The sequence below is a fragment of the Protopterus annectens genome, chromosome 5.part1 (genome assembly GCF_019279795.1).
Source record: "Protopterus annectens isolate FY-2018-M chromosome 5.part1, PAN1.0, whole genome shotgun sequence".
NCBI lineage: Eukaryota > Metazoa > Chordata > Ceratodontiformes > Protopteridae > Protopterus > Protopterus annectens.
The window spans coordinates 561704343-561725049 of record NC_056736.1 but is presented as its reverse complement, the minus strand read 5'-3'; the positions used below and the strand labels follow the sequence as shown (position 1 = coordinate 561725049).

At 45.3% G+C, this 20707-nt stretch overlaps 1 protein-coding gene across 1 annotated transcript in view; it reads right to left on the bottom strand.

Moving 5' to 3' along the window:
- Positions 1–3225: 3225 nt before the first annotated feature.
- The window catches only part of MED4 (mediator complex subunit 4), a 472011-nt gene continuing 454529 nt past the window's right edge, over positions 3226–20707 (bottom strand). The window contains exon 6 of the mRNA XM_044072829.1: positions 3226–3365. Within this exon, the coding sequence (XP_043928764.1) occupies positions 3226–3365 (140 nt within the window). The remainder of the gene's footprint in view (positions 3366–20707) is intronic.

Genomic DNA, 20707 nt, shown 5'->3' with positions numbered 1-20707 from the left:
GTAAATGCTTTTTAGTTCCCCACACGTTTATCAAAATGAACAAAAGTCCACTTTTTATACCTTTTCTTATACAGCCATATTCCACAAATGTGAATGATATTTTGCAGTTTCACATTTACTCATTAATTTCCATGTTGCTGGTCTTCTTCCTGTACATCTGCATCTCCCAACTCCAGATTCCAGTTTAAATCCAAGATCAACTCTGGTGCTTTTCTCTCAAGCATTTTCCTTTGGAACAGTGGAAAAGGTTTAACTGGCAAAGTCTCTCTGTGTGTTTTAGTATCTGTAGAATGGGAAGCAGAGTCCCCTTCTGTTTGATGGCTCACTTTTTGCTGGACAAACTTTTGTACTTCCTCCTCAGCTTGTTCTGCATTAAAAAAAGACTTTGATTGTCCAGGAAAACATATACTGAAGACAGCTTGAATCTCACACCTACCTCTTGAGATTCCCTGAGCACTGAAATAAATGTTTTTTGCCTCTGCCTGTTGTATACTGAATAATCATTTTTTTCACAAATACACTTACTGTCTCCAACTTTTAACACTTCGACCTTTTGCCACATCTTTGTCAGGATAAACTCTTTCTGCTTGCAGGTTTGTATCTTTATTAATACTTGTCTTGGCTGCTTTCTCATGGCCATATATGGAGCAAACACATGGTGTGCGCTTTCAATTAACAGTTCCTGCTCAAAAATACCAGCACAATTGCCTATGTGCCTTTATAACAATTAATGCAATCTGTTCATTTTAGTTTATCTGGTACAGAAGAAAATCTCAGATTTTCCCTACATGCTTTTAACCTCTAATTCTACCATTTATTGAAGCATTTCTTCTTGAGCAGCCTCGTACTCAGCCAGCCTTTTTTATTTTTGAGTTCTGATTTTTGTAGTTTTATCAGCTCATCCGAATATCTGTTTAAAGCGTCTTACATTTTTTCTAGACTTTTGTTTTTGAGTTGACACTCCTCAGTGTTTCATTTATTTTAATAATTTCTGAGCACATTTGACTTATTTTTCCTCTAGATTACTGGAAGCTATGACTTGCACCAAAGCTAGAGCTCTAACTGCTCTTTGCTGAGCAACTGCAGGATTCTTCCGCTTGTTTTCTCTTAAACTTTTCTAGTTGATTTTCTTTCAGGGTCTCTTAGTTTCTTCTTTACTGGCATCCAGGCAGTGTACACACTAACCAGTAACTCAATTTACTAAAACTGACAGAGTTCCTGGGCCCCAGTATTTCAGATTTTTTTCATACTGGGACAGCTGAGGTTAAGCTGTTGATCAGTATGCAGCCATCTTGGAAAGTCTTACCTCTACTACTTTTTTAAACATTTCCAGATTTTTGTTAAATTTGAGTTGCTATATTCCTTCAATGCTTCATTAATTTTAATCACCTCCAAGGACATTTGATTTATTTTTCCTCTAAATTAGTGGAAGCCACCACCTGAACTGAAGCTTGAAGTTTTTTGCTGAATATCTGCACAGTCCTTCCCTTTTCTGGTTGTTTTTCTTTCAGGTTTTCCAATTTTCTTCTTTTCCGGCATCCAGGCAGTGTACGTATTAGACAGTAATGGGATTTTACACAAAAAAATCGTTTCAACAGCAGTCCTTTTTCTTGGTTTCTGTTTTTACACTGGGAGTGCTGAAGTTAAACTTTTGATCTGTATACAGCCATCTTGGAAGTCCCCATTTGTAATACCGTTTTGTAAGAGAAAAAGTCCCCCTAACATCCCTCCATATGGAAGCAGACCCTCCCCATCCCACTTACTTATATATTTTCAAAACTAGGCCATTCATACTAAGAGCAAGATCATTCACAAAGACATATTTCCTTTTCTGGGATGTTGTAATTTCAGAATCTATATGAAGAATGCATCTCAAGCCCACACACATCACTACAACAGTTAGTTAGTAAAATACACTGGCGAATCACTTGTGCTGGTAGCACAGAAGGATAAAGCCATGACTACAGTCAAGGTGGCCAGAGCTCCAATGCTTTATGGTGCAGGTGGGGAGGATGCCTATCTTGGAGAGGAGGGAGCATGCCAGGATGACCCTTCACTGAAGAAATTACAGGTGTGAGAAGATGGGAGATAGACCAGCAGGTGTGGCCACTATATCTATCTATCTATATATATATATATATATATATATATATATATATATATATATATATATATGGGTCTACTTCATATGACTGACAGTTCATTTGATCGACATTCATTTCACAGAGACCAAAACACCTAAAACCCATTTGATCGAAACTCATAACACTGACATGTGAAATTATCCACTGTAGCGTGATCCTGGAGTTAAGTATATATAGTTAGGGGTGGTGTGGGGTGCATAGCCCCCCATAAAGGGGGTGTGGGGGAATGTAGCTCCCCACAGACTTCATACATTTCAAACATACACATGGATACTTAAAACTGTAATGACTAACTCTTTGCAGAAAACAATATTTATCTAAACTATGTGGGGGTATGCTCTCCCCACACCCCCCAACTATATATACTAACTCCAGGGTCGCACTACAATGGGGGAAAGGGCATAATGATTTAATTTCATGTATCAGTGTTATGCATTTCGATCAAATGGGTTTTAGGTGTTTTGAACTTTAGGTGTTTTGGTCTTGGTCAAATGAATGTCGATCAAATGAACTGTCGGTCATGTGAAGTAGACCCAGATATTTATATATATATATATATATATATATATATATATATATATATATATATATATATATATATATGTCAACATACTGGCGAAGGGGTGGGATGTAGCACCAGGAAATTCCTGTACCCCTTCAGAATGATGGCACTACTCCCAACTTGCCTCCAGAGCAGGAGGAGGTAGGCTTAATGGTCAGAGGATTACCAGACTCAAAAGGACAAAAAAAAATATCCTCCTGCAATACCAGTTACAGATGCACAGAAGAGATATGGCCTAATACAACAGGAACTGTTAATAATTGCGAATGGCCTTGAATAATTCCATAAATATATTTTATGGAAATCTCAGTAGGAAGCAGACCATAAAACTGTGGAAACCACAGTCAACAGTCTTTGTACAAACAAAGAATTAATCAGTGGTTGAGATGAGTCAAAAACACTGTTACCTTGAAGTCCTAGTGATTTACACAGTTGCTGAGTAAAACACAGCTCAGTACTACACAGCAATATATTTTATGAACAATGAAAACACCACATAAAAACTGTATCTCACTGCATTCACTTACCAGGTAATCTTCCAGCTGCAAGAGCATCGCCAGGTAGGTGGCCATTAACACCATTTGTTGGCAAGTTGCTCATCTGACCCAAAAGGCCACTCCTCATCTCCAAGTCTGTAGGATATGGTCTACGAGGGTCACCTAGTTTAAAAAAAAGTAACAAAAGCTATTAAAGAAAAATATTAAAATAATCTGTTTTCTTAAGAATCTGCTTTTTAATACAAAACACCTGTCTCTATAGTGATAGCTGGTATGCCTCTCGAACTGAACACAAACAAACCAAACTACGAAGCAAGGAAGCCAGCAAAACGATACACCACACCACCTTTTACCATGCGACTCGTCTTTTTAAACCGGAGGTTTTTGCAGTGTGCTTAAGAGTGAGTATAGTTTTTCCGATATGAATGTGATATCACAGTTAACTTGGAGGCGGAAAAACTATTCTCACTCTTAAGCACACTGCAAAAACCTCCATTTTAAAAAGACAAGTCGTATGTTAAAAGGTGGTGTGGTGTATCGTTTTGCTGGCTTCCTTGCTTCGTAGTTCTGTAGTGATAGCTGTCTATGATGTTTACTGACATTCATACAATACAGCCATTCTACATATATACATGATTTTTCTTTATAGTCAGAATTCCAAGCAGTAGGGCTTCCTTGCCCCACTGAAAAAATAAAATATATCTGATTAAATTAAATGTCTATGGGATGTCAACCTAAATCTACCAGGTTGCGAGTCTTGACACTTAAACTAGGATGTTAACATTTCCCAATATGCTGAGTGAGAAGCTTGTAGTACAGATGAAGAGCAATCAATTCATCTGTTGCCATCTGAATCAGCTGAGGCAATAAAACATGGCCATGTTACATATGGGGTATACAGCTTTAAATGCTGAGCTAGTTACTAGAAGCTACATGTCACATGATACACTTTCCTCCAATCTGCATATAGGCCAAAGGGCAAACAGAATGCAGAATCCACAATAAAAGTATACACTCTGGAACCCATACATGTATCCAGTTGTTTTTAAAAAACTGCAAAGAAGGGGCTTGATAAATGTGTAGCGGAACTCTCTTCCACAGTTGAACCAAAGAGTGCTATATAACTTGCCCTAAATTTTTGTCCTTGACTTACCCAATCTAAACGTATAACAACTCCTCCAGCATTAGAGCTAGGACTCAACAATTCTATATTTAACAATGTTCGACACTCCAATGCCCCTTGTAAGCTAAGCAAAGTTTGTCGCGCAAGTATCTACGACTAATTGTGAAAAGACTCAAGCTTTCCAACCTAGATGGATATAACCTATCTCTACAAGAAGTAATATGCCTTGTAAATTTCTGCTGAATACCTACAAGAACAAGATCATCTCCCTGTTTATAAGAACAGATCATCATCTTATACTCAGTTATGGAGCAGACTTATTTTATAAACAACTTTAAGATACATTCTTTGCATCTTGTAGTAAAATTCTTAAGAAATAATCTGGCAACTTTAAAAGCCTTTGGTTTAACTTTTAAGGCATCCAAATCTGAGATCACTAAAGTCTTTATAATCTAAAGAGTTCTGTAACTCATGTGGGCCTAGATTAACTTTGTATTCAACCACTGGTTTCCCAAAGGGTAAAACAGCACATTTACTTTTAATGATTTATAAATTCAATTTGACTTAGTCATTCAGCCACCAAACACAAATAATGATTAAAATTCAGCCACCAAACACAAATAATGATTAAAGCAATCAACATCATTAGTGGAAGAGATGACACAACCTTATTTAATATCATCTGCATACTTGGCCATCCAAACTTTGGATGCCTTAGGAATGAAAGAGAAAGCCAGATTAAACAGTACTGGTCCAATCACCGAACCTTGGAGAAAGCACAGTTGTGTAAAATCTTACCACAGCAGTAGCTGCCTTGTTTTCACTGTTGCAGTATACCTTACAGTTGGGATCCCTTGCCTAGGGCAGCCCAATGTCTGGCCAGTATACCCAAAGCATTAAGTTGTAAAAGAAATGTACATTGCACGTATGCTCCTTGCACACAGCATAGGGCATAAAGGTGAAGTGCAGCCGTGCCATCTTTTGAACCAAAAAGCCCTAGGAGGAAAAACAGTACAAGAAGAAAAGAGGAACTTGTATATCCAGAAGGAGAAAGTAACAGGGGGAGAAGGGAGGCAGTGAAGAGAAGGAAATCTACTGTTACGGTAAGATTTTACACAACTGTACAATGTCCTCCTATACCACTGTTGCAGTATTCCTTACAGTAGGGACAGTACAAAAGCTCATTAGAAAAGATGGGAGGAGGAAGGTCCAGCAGAGCCTTCAAGAAAGCCATGCAGAATAGCCCTGGGAAATCCAGTTCTAGACCTGGAAACCACATTCAACTTATAGCGTTTGGCAAAAGTATGCACAGAAGTCCAAGTAGCTGCCTCGGTGATGGAAATGGTATCCCAATCCTTTAAAAAAGCATGAGAAGAAGCTGCAGCCGTGATAGAATTAGAAGTTATGTACCTACCATAACGTTCCATGTTAGTTGTCTTCTTCTCGCCTTCTTTCTTGCTGGATGGGTTCGGAGCCGATCCTCGGCTCCGACTCGGCCACTCTAAAAGCTCGAGAGCTAGTTCCACTGGCTCGAGGCTCCCCTATATCCCACAATGCTAGGCGGTAACTCCTCAGATCTCGTTTGAAAGCTAAGGCCAGCAATAAAATTCCATAAGGAACCAAGAAAAACTCCTCTAGTTCTGTCCTGGCTAGGGGGAAGGAGGGTGGGATGCAAGAAAGAAGGCGAGAAGAAGACAACTAACATGGAATGTTATGGTAGGTACATAACTTCTAAATATTAAGTTGTCAATCTCGCCTTCATTCTTGCTGGATGGGACCGCGTCCCTAGCACCTTGTCCCGGGAGGCCTATCGGAACAGACTCTTGAGTACAGTGGAACCAAAGTTGGCTCGGTCTCTAGAGGCCAAGTCCAACTTATAATGAGAAATGAAGGTATGGGGAGAAGCCCAAGTAGCTGCAGAACAAATCGAATCAATAGGCAGCCTATCTTGGAAAGCTATAGAAGTGGCTAAAGCTCTAGTTGAATGAGCCCTGGGTTTGGATGGCAACCGTTGATGTCTTATCTCATACACTAGGGTAATCAACGAAGTAAGCCATCTAGAGAGAGAGACTTTAGAAACTGGAAGGCCCATTCTACCTTCTGCATAGGAAACAAACAGTTGGTCAGATTTCCTGAGTTGTTTGGGTCAGATTTCCTGAATTGTTTGGTCCTGTCTAAATAGTATCTAAGTTGGCGATGAATATCTAAACGGTGTAACTTTTGTTCTGACCTATTAGAATAATTTGGGAAGAAAACAGGAAGCTCAATGGTTTGATTCAAATTTGCCAATGAAGCTACTTTGGGCAAAAAAGACGGATTAGTACGCAAGGACACCCTGTCTTTATGAAATACCAGATAAGGGGGTCGACTACACAGAGCATGGAGTTCGGAGACTCTTCTAGCTGAAGTAATAGCTACTAAAAAGTGTGTCTTCCAAGAAAGTAACTTCATAGAACATGAAGCCGCAGGTTCAAAGGGGGGAAGAATTAAGGATGTCAGAACCAAATTGAGATCCCATTGAGGAGGAGGATATCTGATGGGTGGTTTGAGGAGAAAAACTCCCTTTAAAAAGGCCTTGCAGAGTTTGTGAGACATAATGGAGGACTCTGAGACTCCAACATGAAAGTTCGATATTGCTGCCAATTGAACTCTAATGGTAGATGGGGACGAACCTGAGTGGAAAAGTTCGGCTAGAAAGTCTAGAACTGTTTGAATAGAAGCAGTGAAAGGATGTATATCCTTTGACTGCACCCAATAGGAAAAACGTTTCCACTTGCTAAGATAAATCTTCCGAGTGGAAGATTTATGAGAAGCTATCACGATATCTCTAACTGAGTGAGATATCAAAGGAAGCCTGGCTAAAGTCGGAATTGGAGGAACCACGCTGTGAGGTTCAGAGAGGGGAGGGAGTGGTGCAACTGACCTGACTGATGGGTCAAGAGGTCTGGAACTGGGTCCAGATGCCAAGGTTGTTCCAACAGATAACGGTGGAGAAAAGGGAACCAAACCTGTCGAGGCCAGTAAGGGGCAATGAGGATCATGGAAGCTTCCTGAGCGATGGCTTTCTGTATCAGCTGGGATATCAGTGGGAAGGGAGGAAAGGCATACAGAAGTCCCCGGGGCCAAACGAGCACTAGAGCGTCTCTGCTGGGTTGGCCTGGTTGGGGAAAGAGGGTGAAAAAATCGTCGCACTTGCTGTTTTGGGGAGTAGCAAAAAGGTCGCAGCAAGGCCTGCCCCACTTTCGAAAAACTTTCTCAATACTGAATTGTTCAGAGACCACTCGTGAGGCATGAGAATAGCTCTGCTCAATTTGTCTGCAATCACATTGGACTTCCCGGGGATGTGCGTTGCTAACAGAAATCGCTGAGAAGAAATCGCCCATTGCCACAGTCTGAGTGCCTCTCGACAAAGGGGGTAAGATCTGGTTCCGCCTTGTTTGTTGATGTACCACACTACAGACATGTTGTCTGTTTGAATTGCTATAGTTCCCTTGGGAAGAGAGTCTTGTAGGGCTTGCAACGCTAGAAGCACTGCTCTCATCTCTAGGACGTTTATGTGCAAGTGGCACTCGAACGGTTGCCACATGCCCTGGACTGTCCTGCCCTGGAAATGCCCCCCCCACCCGATCAGGGAGGCGTCCGTTGTCACTGTAGCAACCGGAGGGGGAGGGACGAAAGGTCTCCCTAGGAGGAGCTGAGGAGATGTGATCCACCAATAGAGATGATTCTTGCACGACTGAGTTATCCGAACAGGATGGGACATTGGGAGACTTTGGTAAGACCATTGTGTGAAGAGCATCCATTGTAAAATTCTCATATGGAAGCGAGCTAATGGTAGGAGAGGGATGGCCGCCGCCATAATCCCTAAGACTTTCAGGATCAGTCTGGCTTTGACTTTGTTGCTCTGCAAGACAAGAAAGACCTGTTTGTGTATGTCTGCTATCCTCTGCTCTGTGAGTCTGGCTGACATCTTGACTGTGTCTAGATTTGCACCTATGAAGGTAATAACACGACAAGGCGACAAGACAGACTTTTCGTAGTTTATTGATATGCCTAGTGCCTGACGTGTGAAAAGTGTAGTCTCTGGCGAGAAGTAAAAGATGCTTGGTGGGGGCTGTAAGGAGCCATCGTCTAAATAAGGAAACACCTGGAATCCTTGTCGTCTCAGGTGAGAGGCAACCACTGCCATGCATTTGGTAAACACTCGGGGGGCTGTAGTGAGACCAAAGGGCAGGGCTCTGAATTGAAAATGACTGGTTCCCAGCCTGAAGCGGAGAAATCTCCTGGAGCGTCGACTCATCTTGATGTGATAGTACGCATCCTGGAGATCTATCGAGCACATCCAGTTGTCCTGCCCCAAAAGGGGAAGAATGGACTGCAGCGTGACCATCTGGAACTTTGTTTTCTTGACAAACTTGTTCAAGTTGCTGAGATCCACAATGGGTCACCAGTCCCCTGTTTTCTTTGGAAACAAAAAGAATTTGGAGTAGATTCTGGATCCTACTTGGTCTGCTGGAACTGGTTGAATAGCTCTTTTTTCGAGCAGCTTTGAAATTTCTAATGCTGCTTGCTCCCTTTGACTGGGTGGAACGTCTGGAAGGGATTTTTTGGACTGCTTCGGAATGAAAAGGAAAGGGATTCTGTAGCCTTCGGAAATGATAGACTGTACCCACTTGTCTTGAGTTAGGGATAGCCAGGCTTTTGGGTACAGTGACAACCTTCCCCCGACTGCCTCCGAAGGTGGGCAGTCGGGCAACACCTCAGGGATGCTGAAAGGGCTTGTCGGAAAAGGATTCTCGACTGCCCTGATTCTGCGGGCCCCCTCTGCCCCTGGGACGGCATCTACCATTGTTGTTCCCCCCTCTGCCTCTAGAGGGGAAATGACTCTGTGCATCAGGCAAGTCTCCTTGAGATTGTTTGCGGAACCACATCTTTCCCCCCTTCTGACCTTTGGGGTAAGGTCTAGAAGGAGTAGAAAAATGGACTCCGACGGCAGAAATAGTCTTGCCATCAGTCTCACACCTAGTCAGGGTTTCCTTCACTTGAGGACCAAAAAGGGATGATCCATCAAAGGGGGAATTAGTGAAGGACGCCTTAAAGGGGTCCGCAAAGTTACAAAGCCGCATCCAGGCGTGCCTACGCAAGGCTACACCTGTACCTGCCGCTCTACTCGCTCCATCCGCCGCATATGAAAGGAGGCGCATGGAAGAGTTGGTTATAGAATTAAGGGTAGCCAGCTGAGAGTTCATCCTATCCTGAAAACCCGCAGCTGTTGGGTCCTTCAACATTTCACTCGCTTCTTTGAGTAAATCCCTCTGAAAACGAGTAAAATGACACAGGTAATTCAGCGATCTCATAGTAAAAGTCGCTGACGAGAACATCCGCTTCCCGTACCTGTCCATCGACCTAGACTCCTTGTTAGGAGGATGAACAGGCACCGAAGGATCAGCTAACTCCTTCTTGGTAGCCGCAGCCACCACCATAGCATCAACAGAGACGCCTTTGGTCAGAAATTCTTTATCCTTGGGGGCCGTGATGAACTTTGATGGTCTCCTGGGGGTGGGTTCCACTGAGTCAGGAGCCACCCAAGCCTTCTTTGCCACCACTTGCATAAGGGGGTCAAAGGGAGGGGGCACCCAGGAGGTGGAAGGGTGGGAGCCAAACGCCTCAAGATACACTGATTCATCCTCTGAAGGGTTGAGGGATGGCCAATTCCCCCTCTGTTTTAAGATTTCAAGGATGTCTACAAAGGAGACATCTTCAGAGGGGAACGAGGGAACCTTCAGAATCCTCTAAATCAGTGTCAGAGGTGACAGACTCAGGGAGTCAATGTGCTTCCTCTTGCACTGCCTCTTCCTAGGGGCTCTCCTACAGGGTCAGGAGAGGCCTCGGAAGAGGAGGAGATCCCACAGGGAAACTTGAGGAGCTGGCTCTCACGGTCGGGATGAGAGAGTGAGTAGAAATCACCGGAGGCACCATAGGGGGAGGGGCAGAAAGAACCGACTGTGGAGTTGAACCTGGTTCCAGCATGCTCCTCATGACCTCGAAGGCACCCCTGTCAGGCAGAGCCGGAGGTCTCCATTCCGAAAAACTGGAAACCTCCCCCGGCACCGACAGTGATGGCTCCGAGGCCGATGTCGGAGCCAAACTCACCAGCGCCGAAGCACCGAGAGGGAGAGCGGGGTCGGACAAGGGTCCGATGCCACTCGCCCCCTCGGAGCCGACAAGGGAAGTCCAGCGCCGAGATTCTTCTAAGGAAGACATCGGAGCCGACGAGGGAACCGAAGACAAAGGTATCGGTTCCGACGCTACCACAGTTTCGGGTCCGAGCCGCCCCGGCTCTGAACTCAAAAGAGTCAGAGGTGGAATTTGAGTGATAGGAGTAGGTCTCGACTGTTGAGTCGGACTTTGAAGCATCTGGGCTAATGCCTCGGACTTAAGAAGTCGACTCACTACTCTCTGAAGGTCATGGTCCGATAACCTGGAAGACCTAGAAGAGTGGGATCTATGGCTCCGTTCAGACAGCAAGGGTGATGCTGGAGCCGAATGAATGGAGCCAATAGATGGAGATCGGGACCTTTTTCTAGATGTCGGTTCCGATAAAATAATCGGAGCCGACAGAGTATCTTCCGGCTCCAGCCGGAGCCGAGGACACCGTAGGGGCTTGTATTCGAGATTCATCGGCTCCGGCCGGAACCGATGTTCGAATAGGTTTAGGGCCTCCAGAAGACGGCTCAGATGCTGGAGCCGAAGGTCTGGAAGACTTAGAGGGTTTCCCCGATGACTGAGTCGAGGGACCCTCAGGCTTAAGTAAGCCCCTTAAAATAAGTTTATTTTTTCGCTCCTGCAGGACTCTAGGGCTGAAGCCATGGCAAACAGCAAATGAGTCCTGCAGGTGCAAAGGTCCCAGGAAGTACACACAAGAAGTGTGACCGTCTGTCAGAGACATCTTCTGACAGCACGAGTCACACTTCTTAAGCCTGAGACCTTTGATTCCTTAGACATATCTAAGGGAAAATGTAATCACCCAAGCACACACACACACACACCGATTACACTTAGGAGTAATTTAAAATTAATTTTAAATAAATTATAGTAACTAGAAATAAAAATCCCAACAAAAACACAGTCACTCACTAGGAAGGGAGGGACTTGGCCTAGGGCCCAAGGGAAAATTTCTAGTTATTTGTGGAAAAACAAGGGGATGGAAAGTTAACGAGAATGGGATAGACTGTTTTCAAACTAACTATATAAATAAAAAACTAACTTTAACAGGGGAAAAAAGGCTAAGAAAATAGAAGTTATGTTCTTACCATAACGTTCCATGTTAGTTGTCTTCTTCTCGCCTTCTTCTTGCTGGATGGGTTCGGAGCCGACCTCGCCCGACTCGCCACTCTAAAAGCTCGAGAGTTGGTTCCACCGGCTCGAGGCTCCCCTTATATCCCACAATGCTAGGCGAGAGTTACCTCAGATCTCGTTTGTAAGCTAACCCAGCTTATATCAATAACAGTATAACTGTAAACAGAATCCACCTCTAACAGCAGGAAGAAAGGGGTGACCTACATCCTGAAACAAGAAATATGCATAATAGCAAATGACTAAGAAAGAGGTGGTAGAAAGAGAGGTCACGATCACAACTCCTCTAGGTCTGTCCAGGCCAGGGGGAAGGAGGGTGGGAAGAAGGCGAGAAGAAGACAACTAACATGGAACGTTATGGTAAGAACATAACTTCTATATGTTAAGTTGTCTATCTCGCCTTCATTCTTGCTGGATGGGACCGCGTCCCTAGCACCTTGTCCCGGGTGGCCTAACGGAACAGACTCCTGAGAACAGTGGAACCAAAATTAGCTCTATGCCTAGAAGCTAAATCCAACTTATAATGGGAAATAAAAGTGTGAGGAGTAGCCCAAGTAGCCGCTGCACAAATGGTGTCAATAGGCAGTCTGTCTTGGAAGGCTAGAGAAGTAGCCAAAGCTCTGGTGGAATGGGCTTTAGGTTTATTAGGCAGATTTTGGTGTCTAATCTCATAAACAAGGGTAATCAGAGATGTTAGCCATCTGGATAATGATACCTTTGAAACTGGAAGTCCCTTTCTGCTTTCCGCATAGGAGACAAACAGCTGATCAGATTTTCTGAATTGTTTCGTCCTGTCCAAGTAGTACCTTAATTGACGATGAACATCCAGGCAGTGTAATTTTGTTCAGACCTATTTGAATACTCTGGGAAAAAGACAGGGAGGTCAATGCATTGGTTTAGATTTGATGTTGAAACCACCTTAGGCAAAAAGGACGGGTTAGTTCATAAGGAAACTCTGTCCTTATGGAACAAGAGATAAGGAGAACGACAACTGAGTGCTTGAAGTTCTGAAATTCTTCTAGCTGATGTGATAGCCACCAGAAAGAGAGTTTTCCATGATAATAATTTCAAGGAACATGAAGCTGCAGGTTCGAAAGGGGAAAGAATCAAAGAAGCAAGAACTAAATTTAGGTCCCAAGGAGAAGGAGGATTTCTTATAGGAGGTCTGAGAAGAAAAACTCCTTTCAAAAAGGCTTTGCAAAGTTTGTGGGACATTAGGGCAGATTCAGAAATGCCCACATGAAAATTAGAAATAGCTGCCAATTGAACCTTAAGAGTAGATGGAGATGAACCTGCATGGAAGAGTTCAGCTAGAAAATGAAGGACTAGTTGGATGGAAGCGGTGAAAGGATCTATGTCCTTTCCTTGTGCCCAGTATGAGAAACGTTTCCACTTACTCAAATAAATCTTTCGAGTGGAAGATTTATGGGAAGCTATCAATATATCTCTAACCGAGTGAGATAATCGAGGAAGCCTGGCTACGGTTGGAACTGGAGGAACCAAGCAGTGAGGTTCAGAGAGGGGAGGGAGCGATGAAACTGACCCGATTGGTGGATCAAAAGATCTGGAACTAGGTCCAGACTCCACGGTCGCCCCAAGAGAAAACGATGTAGAAAGGGGAACCACACTTGTCGAGGCCAGTAAGGAGCAATGAGGATCAATGAGGCCTTCTGAGCGATAGCTTTCTGTATTACTTGAGAGATCAGAGGGAAAGGAGGAAATGCATACAGAAGTCCCCGGGGCCAAACTTGGACTAGAGCGTCCCTGCTGGGTTGGCCTGGTAAAGGGAATAGAGTGAAGTATTCTCTGCACTTGCTGTTTTGGGGAGTAGCAAAAAGATCGCAGCAAGGCTGACCCCACTTGAGAAATATCTCTCTCACTACAGAGTCTTTCAGAGACCACTCGTGAGGCATGAGTATAGCTCTGCTCAACTTGTCCGCAATGTGATTGGACTTCCCGGGGATGTGTGTTGCTATCAGAAAACGCTGAGAAGAAATTGCCCATTGCCACAGTCTGAGTGCTTCTCGACATAGGGGGTATGACCTGGTTCCGCCTTGTTTGTTGATGTACCACACTACAGACATATTGTCTGTCTGGATTGCAATCGTTCCCAAGGGAAGAGAGTCTTGAAGGGCTTGCAACGCTAAAAGCACTGCTCTCATCTCCAGAACATTTATGTGCAAGTGGCATTCGTTTGGTTGCCATGTGCCCTGGACTGTCCTGCCCTGATAATGCCCCCCCCCACCCGATCAGGGAGGCATCCGTTGTCAGAGTAGCAACCGGAGGAGGAGGAACAAATGGTCTTCCCGACAGGAGCTGGGGGGAAGACATCCACCACATGAGATGCTTTTTGCACGCTTGCGTGATCATAATGGTGTGAGACATTGGAAGTTCCTGGTATGACCATTGAGAAAAAAGCATCCACTGAAGGATCCGCATGTGGTATCTGGCCAATGGGAGGAGAGGTATGGCCGCTGCCATGATTCCCAACACCTTTAGAACTAACCTGGCTTTGGCTCTGTTGTTGTTGAGAAGAAGTGACACCAATTTGTGAATGTCTGATATCCTTTGGTTCGTTAGCGTTGCAGACATGTTTATAGTATCTAAATTTGCGCCTATGTAGGTAATAGTACAACAAGGCGACAAAACAGACTTTTCGCAATTTATTGAAATACCCAGTTTTTGACAAACGCGAAAAGTATAATCTCTGGCCATCAAAAGGAGATGCTTGGTGGGAGCTGTGAGAAGCCAGTCGTCCAAATATGGAAACACCTGGAATCCTTGTCGTCTCAGGTGAGAAGCTACCACTGCCATGCATTTGGTAAACACCCGGGGGGCAGTGGTGAGACCAAAGGGCAGGGCCCTGAACTGAAAATGACTGGTTCCCAGCCTGAAGCGGAGGAATCTTCTGGAGCGCCTGTTCATTTTATGTGATAGTACGCATCCCGAAGGTCTATAGAGCACATCCAGTTTCCTTTGCCCAAAAGGGGAAGAATGGATTGCAGTGTGACCATCCGAAATCTTGTTTTCTTGACTGATTTGTTCAAGACACTGAGATCCAAAATCGGTCTCCAGTCCCCTGTTTTCTTTGGAACTACAAAGAACCTCGAGTAGATTCCGGATCCTTGTTGGTCTGCTGGCACTAACTGAATTGCTCTTTTTGTAAGCAGTTTTGAAATTTCCAAAGCTGCTATATCCCTTTGAGCGGGTGGAACATCTGGAAGGGATTTTTTTGACTGATTTGGAAAACGAAGAAAGGGGATAGAATAGCCTTCGGAAATGATGGACTGTACCCATTTGTCTTGAGTCAGGGTTAGCCAGGCTTCTGGGTACAGTGACAATCTTCCCCGCCTGCCTCGGAAGAGGGGCAGTCGGGCAACACCTCAGGGATGCTGAAAGGGCTTGTCAGGAAAAGCTTCCCGATTGCCCTGGTTCTGCGGACCCCCCCTGCCCCTAGGGCGACGTCTACCATTGTTATTCCCACCTCTGCCTTTGGTAGGAAAAGGACACTGTGCGTCAGGCGAAGTCCCTTGAGATTGTTTACGGAACCACATCTTCCCACCCTTCTGGCCTTTGGGGTAAGGCCTAGAAGGAGTAGAAAACGGACTCGACGGCAGAAAGGGTCTTGCCATCAGTCTCGCACCTAGTCAGGGTTTCTTTCACTTGAGGACCAAAGAGAGATGATCCATCAAAAGGGAGTTCGTGAAAGACGACTTGAAAGGTTCCGCAAGTTGCATAGCCGCATCCAGGCGTGCCTACGTAAGGCTACCCCTGTCCCTCGGGCTCTCCTCGCTCCATCGCCGCCATAAGAGAGGAGGCGCATGGAGGAGTTGGATATGGAATTAAGGGTAGCCAGCTGCGTGTTCATTTTCTCTTGAAACCCGCAGCTGTAGGGTCCTTTAACATTTCACTCACTTCCTTGATCAAGTCCCTTTGAAGACGAGTGAAATGGCACAGGTAATTCAGCGAACGCATGGTAAATGTCGCTGAGGAGAACATCCGCTTCCGTACCTATCCATGGACCTAGATTCCTTGTTAGGTGGATGGACAGGCACTGAAGGATCAGCCAGTTCCTTCTTTGTGGCGGCAGCTACCACCATAGCATCCACAGAAACTCCTTTTGATAAAAATTGCTTGTCTGATGGAGCTGTGATGAATTTGGAGGGTCTCCTGGGAGTGGGGTCCACTGAATCAGGAGCCGTCCATGCCTTCTTAGCAACCACCTGCATGAGGGGGTCAAGGGGGACACCCAGGAGGTGGAAGGACGAGAGCCAAACGCCTCAAGATACACAGATTCGTCCTCCGAAGGGTTGAGGGCTGGCCAATTTCCCTCTGTTTCAGGATCTGTAGAATGTCTGCAGATGAGACATCTTCAGAAGGGGAACGGTGGAACCCTCAGAATCATCCAGATCTGTGTCCGACGTGATAGACTCAGGTGAGTCAATGTGCTTCCTCTTGCACTTCCTCTTCCGAGGAGGCTCTTCTGCCAAATCAGGAGAGGCCTCGGAAGAGGATGAAATCCCCAAAGGGGGCTCCTGAGGAGCTGGCTCTCTGCGGTCCGGGATGAGGGAGTGAGTCGACTTACCCTGAGGCAGCATAGAAGGAGGGGCTGACGGAGCCGACTGTGGAGTAGAGCCAGGCTCTAACACACTCCGCATGACCTCGAATGCACCCCTGTCAGGCAGAGCCAGAGGTCCCCGCCCGAGGAGCTAAGGACCCCCCTCGGCACCGACAGTGATGGCTCTGAGGTCGATGTCGGAGCCGAACTCACCAGCGCCGAAGCACCGAGAGGGAGAGGGGGGTCGGACAAGGGTCCGATGCCACTCACCCCTCGAGCCGACGAGGGAGGTCCAGCGCCGAGATTCCTCCAAGGAAGAAACCGGAGCCGACGACGGAGCCAAAGACAATTGTCTCGCCCGAAGTGACCACAGTCTCGGTTCCGACACCCGGCTCGAACTCAAGAGAGTCAAGGAGGAAAGAGTTGATGGACCGGGCAGGCACCGACTGATGAGTCGGGCCCTGAAGCATCTGGGCTAGTGCCTCGGACTTAAGTAGTCGACTCACCACCCTCTGAAGGTCATGATCGGAAAGCCTCGATGACCTAGAGGAATGAGACCTTTGGCCCGTTCAGACAGCAGGGGAGATCCTGGAGCCGAATGAACGGAGCCAAGAGAAGGTGACCTAGACCTCTTTCTGGTTGTCGGCTCAAGATCTTGTCGGAGCCGACACGGTACTCGATAACCTCGGCCCGGTCGGAGCCGAGGAAGCCACAGAAACTGTGGACTGAGTCTTATCGGCTCCAGCCGGAGCCGATAAAGGCAAAGGTTGAACAACCTGAGGTCTCGGCTCAGAAGGGGGAGCCAAGACCTCGATGCCTTAGAGGGCTTCCCTGTTGAAACTGACAGGGAATCCTCTGGCTTCAACAAGCCTCTCAGAATCAACTTGTTTTTTTCTCCTGCAGGACCCTGGGGCTGAAGCCATGGCACACAGCACAGGAGTCCTGCAGGTGCAAAGGCCCCAGACAATAGACACAAGAAGTGTGAGCGTCTGTCAGAGACATTTTCTGACAGCACGCATCACACTTCTTGAATCCAGAGACCTTTGCTTCTTTTGACATTTCGCTAACTGACAGGTGTACACTAACACACACCCAAACACACAGTTATACCCTGTCAGTAAAAATTAGTAATACTAAAAACAATAACAATTTTAGTAAAAATACTAATAATTAAGTACAAAAATTAAAGTAAACTACACAAACACTCCCTAGGAAGGGAAGGCCAAAGGCCCAAGGGAAGAACCAACGTTCTTTTAGTAAGAAAACGGAAAATTAGGGTCGGGATAAGGATCTATGTTCTACACTAATTTAGGAAGAATTAAAGTTAAAAGGGGAAAAAGAGTAACTTTTGAAGAAAAGCTAACACTCACCAGGAACCGGTAGAAGCAACCAACCTCGAAGCTGTAGCGGCAAACGAGATCTGAGGTAACTCTCGCCTAGCATTGTGGGATATAAGGGGAGCCTCGAGCCGGTGGAACCAACTCTCGAGCTTTTAGAGTGGCCGAGTCGGAGCCGAGGTCGGCTCCGAACCCATCCAGCAAGAATGAAGGCGAGATAGACAACTTAACATCGAGTTCTTTACCCAAAAACTAACCTGGGCCGGTAGGAACACACCTCGATCGCTGTAGCGGCAAACGAGATCTGAGGAGTTACCGCCTAGCATTGTGGGATATAGGGGAGCCTCGAGCCAGTGGAACTAGCTCTCGAGCTTTTAGAGTGGCCGAGTTGGAGCCGAGGATCGGCTCCGAACCCATCCAGCAAGAATGAAGGTGAGATTGACAACTTAACATTGAGCCTTAACTGAAGGAGAAAATATTTTCCCATGAAAAGAGTAACAAAGGGAAATGCTCTTAGATATCCATAAAGAAACAGTTTGCTTAGAAACAGCCAAACCTAAAAACCTAGGAAGGAAACAAAAAGTTGCTCAGATTAAGAATGGCTTTAGACTCAAGCAAATAATATTGGGGTTGTTGATGCAAATCCAAAGTGTGAAGAACCTTCTCACTAGCAGACTCCGGAAAAGGAAAAAAAAGTGGGAAAATAAATAGACTGATTAATAGACAACTCATTAACTACCTTAGACATAAAAGAAGGATTAGTATGAAGAGAAACCGTGCCCTTATGAAAAACTGAAAAACTAGAAAAAGAGGAACAGCCATAAGTGCATGCAGTTCAGACACCTGTCTGGCTGAGGTAATGGCCAAATGAAGAACAGTCTTCCAAGAACAATGCCGTAAAGAAGCTGAAGCTGCAAGCTCAAAAGGAGCCTGATTCAAATTTTCCAAGACAAAATAAAGGTCCCAGGAAGGAGGAATAGGCTTTCTGGGGAGCCTAATATGAAGGACACATTTTAAAGTAGTGTTTGACCTCAAATCTAGCAGCCAAAGGAAGAGTCAAAGGCAGACAAGCAGAAATGGCTGACAGGTGGGCTTTAACAGAACAGTATGCCAACCCAGCAGCAAGCAATTTTCACAAATAAGAGAGGACCAAAGGAACTTCCACAGAATGTGGATCCAGATTATAGGCAAGACACCAAACAGAAAATCTCTTCCATTTGGACAAATACAGTTTCCTGGTAGTGGGTTTTCTGGTCTCCTGCAGAACCCAAAGCACGTCCTCAGAAAAAAAGGTGTCTAAAAGGGATCAAAACCCTATCATCTGCGGTGTCAGCTGAAGACTGTACAAATGGGGATATAAAATGGATCCCTTGTCCTGTTTAGGTAGGTCCGCCCTGTGAAGCAGCTTGTAATGATGACCCTTGGCTAAATGCAGAAGAAAAGGTAACCAATGCTGTCTGGGCCAAAAGGAAGTCATCAACAAGGACTTTGGGAAAGTCTTGTTCCATCTTGAACAAGACACTTGATATGTGAGGAAGGGGAGGGAAAGCATAAGGCAACACCCCCTTTGTACCAAAGGCAAGCGTCCACTCTGGTGGACCCCAGCCATAAACAAACTCTACAACAAAAGGAGGAAGCTACTACAAGATAGAGCAAATTCCTTAAAAGGTAAGACACCCTTGATCACTATAAGTAAAAAACTAAGAGCTCTCATAAAATCATCCAAAGCAAATTTTGAGAGAAAAATAGCTAAAGACTCAAAAGACAATCATAAGGCCTTCTTTAGCTATGTTAGAAACCTGGGAGGAAACTCCCAGATATGCTCAGAACTAGTTCAAAATGATGTGAAGATTACTGATCCTACAGACATTGCCAACATACTGGCTGACAGGTTCAGTGCAAACTTCTCCCCGCCCCCAAAAGGAGAGATATCTATACCAAGCGATTGCAGCCCCCAAACATCTCCAACGCCCAAGTGAGAACTGCTCTCTCCAAAGCAAAAACACAGCATCCATGGGACCTGATGGTGTCCCCGGCTGTGTGCTCCACGAACTCAACGAGGAATTAAACCCACAGCTAGGACAGCTGTTTAATCATAGTCTTACCTCTGGATACACTCCAGGAGTGGCGCACTGCAACTGTGGTCCCACTTCACAAAGGCGGTGCCTCCACCGACCCTGGAAATTACCGGCCCATTAGCTTGACAAGCCTTATCTGCAAAGCCATGGAGAGGATCATAATGGACCTCACAAATAAAGACATAGGGAATTTGCAGACTTTGGATCCATCCCAGTTTGGCTTTGTCAAAGGCAGATCATGCCTTCTAAACTTGGTTGACTTTTTCGAAACAGTCACCAAAGCCATTGATGAGGGAAAGGCAGTCCATACAGCCTACCTCGATCTGGCGAAGGCCTTTGATACAATACCCCACTCGGGTATCATTGAAAAACTCATCAGCTTAAATGTTAACCCATATATCACAAGATGGGTTGCAAACTGGCTGAGTGACAGAACCCACAAGGTCAGAGTTGCTGGCGCCATGTCAGACTCAAAGCCTGTCACAAGGTGTACCACAGGGCTCAGTCCTGGGCCCACTCTTGTTTGGCATCTACTTTTCCGAAGTACAAGCAAACACAGGAGGGTTATGGCTGACAAAGTTTGCAGATGACTGCAAACTGGCCATAGTAGAAAACACATCTGACACAGATATCCTTCAGAAGGGTCTCACAGAAACGGATAACTGGTGCCAGAGCCATGGCCTAAAGTTAAATGCCAAAAAATGCATAGTCATACCCTTCGGAAAAACAAGGTTACCCCTAGCTACCAAATAGGTGGCAATCCACTGAGTACAGAAGAAGTTATCAGGGACCTGGGGACCCAGGTTGATAGTAGTCTGTCATTCGACACCCATGTAGCTAAAGTAGTTAGGAAGACCTTCTACATTGCCCACCTTATCATGAAGGGATTCTCATCTAGATCAAGGAGGGTCATAGTCTCCCTATACTCATCACTCATCAGACCAATGATTGAGTACAATGCCCCATTCGAATGTATCTGACCCGACACTTGCAGCAGCTGGAGAGGCCACAAAGTTCCTCACCAAAAGGATAAAGGGTCTCAAACATCTGTC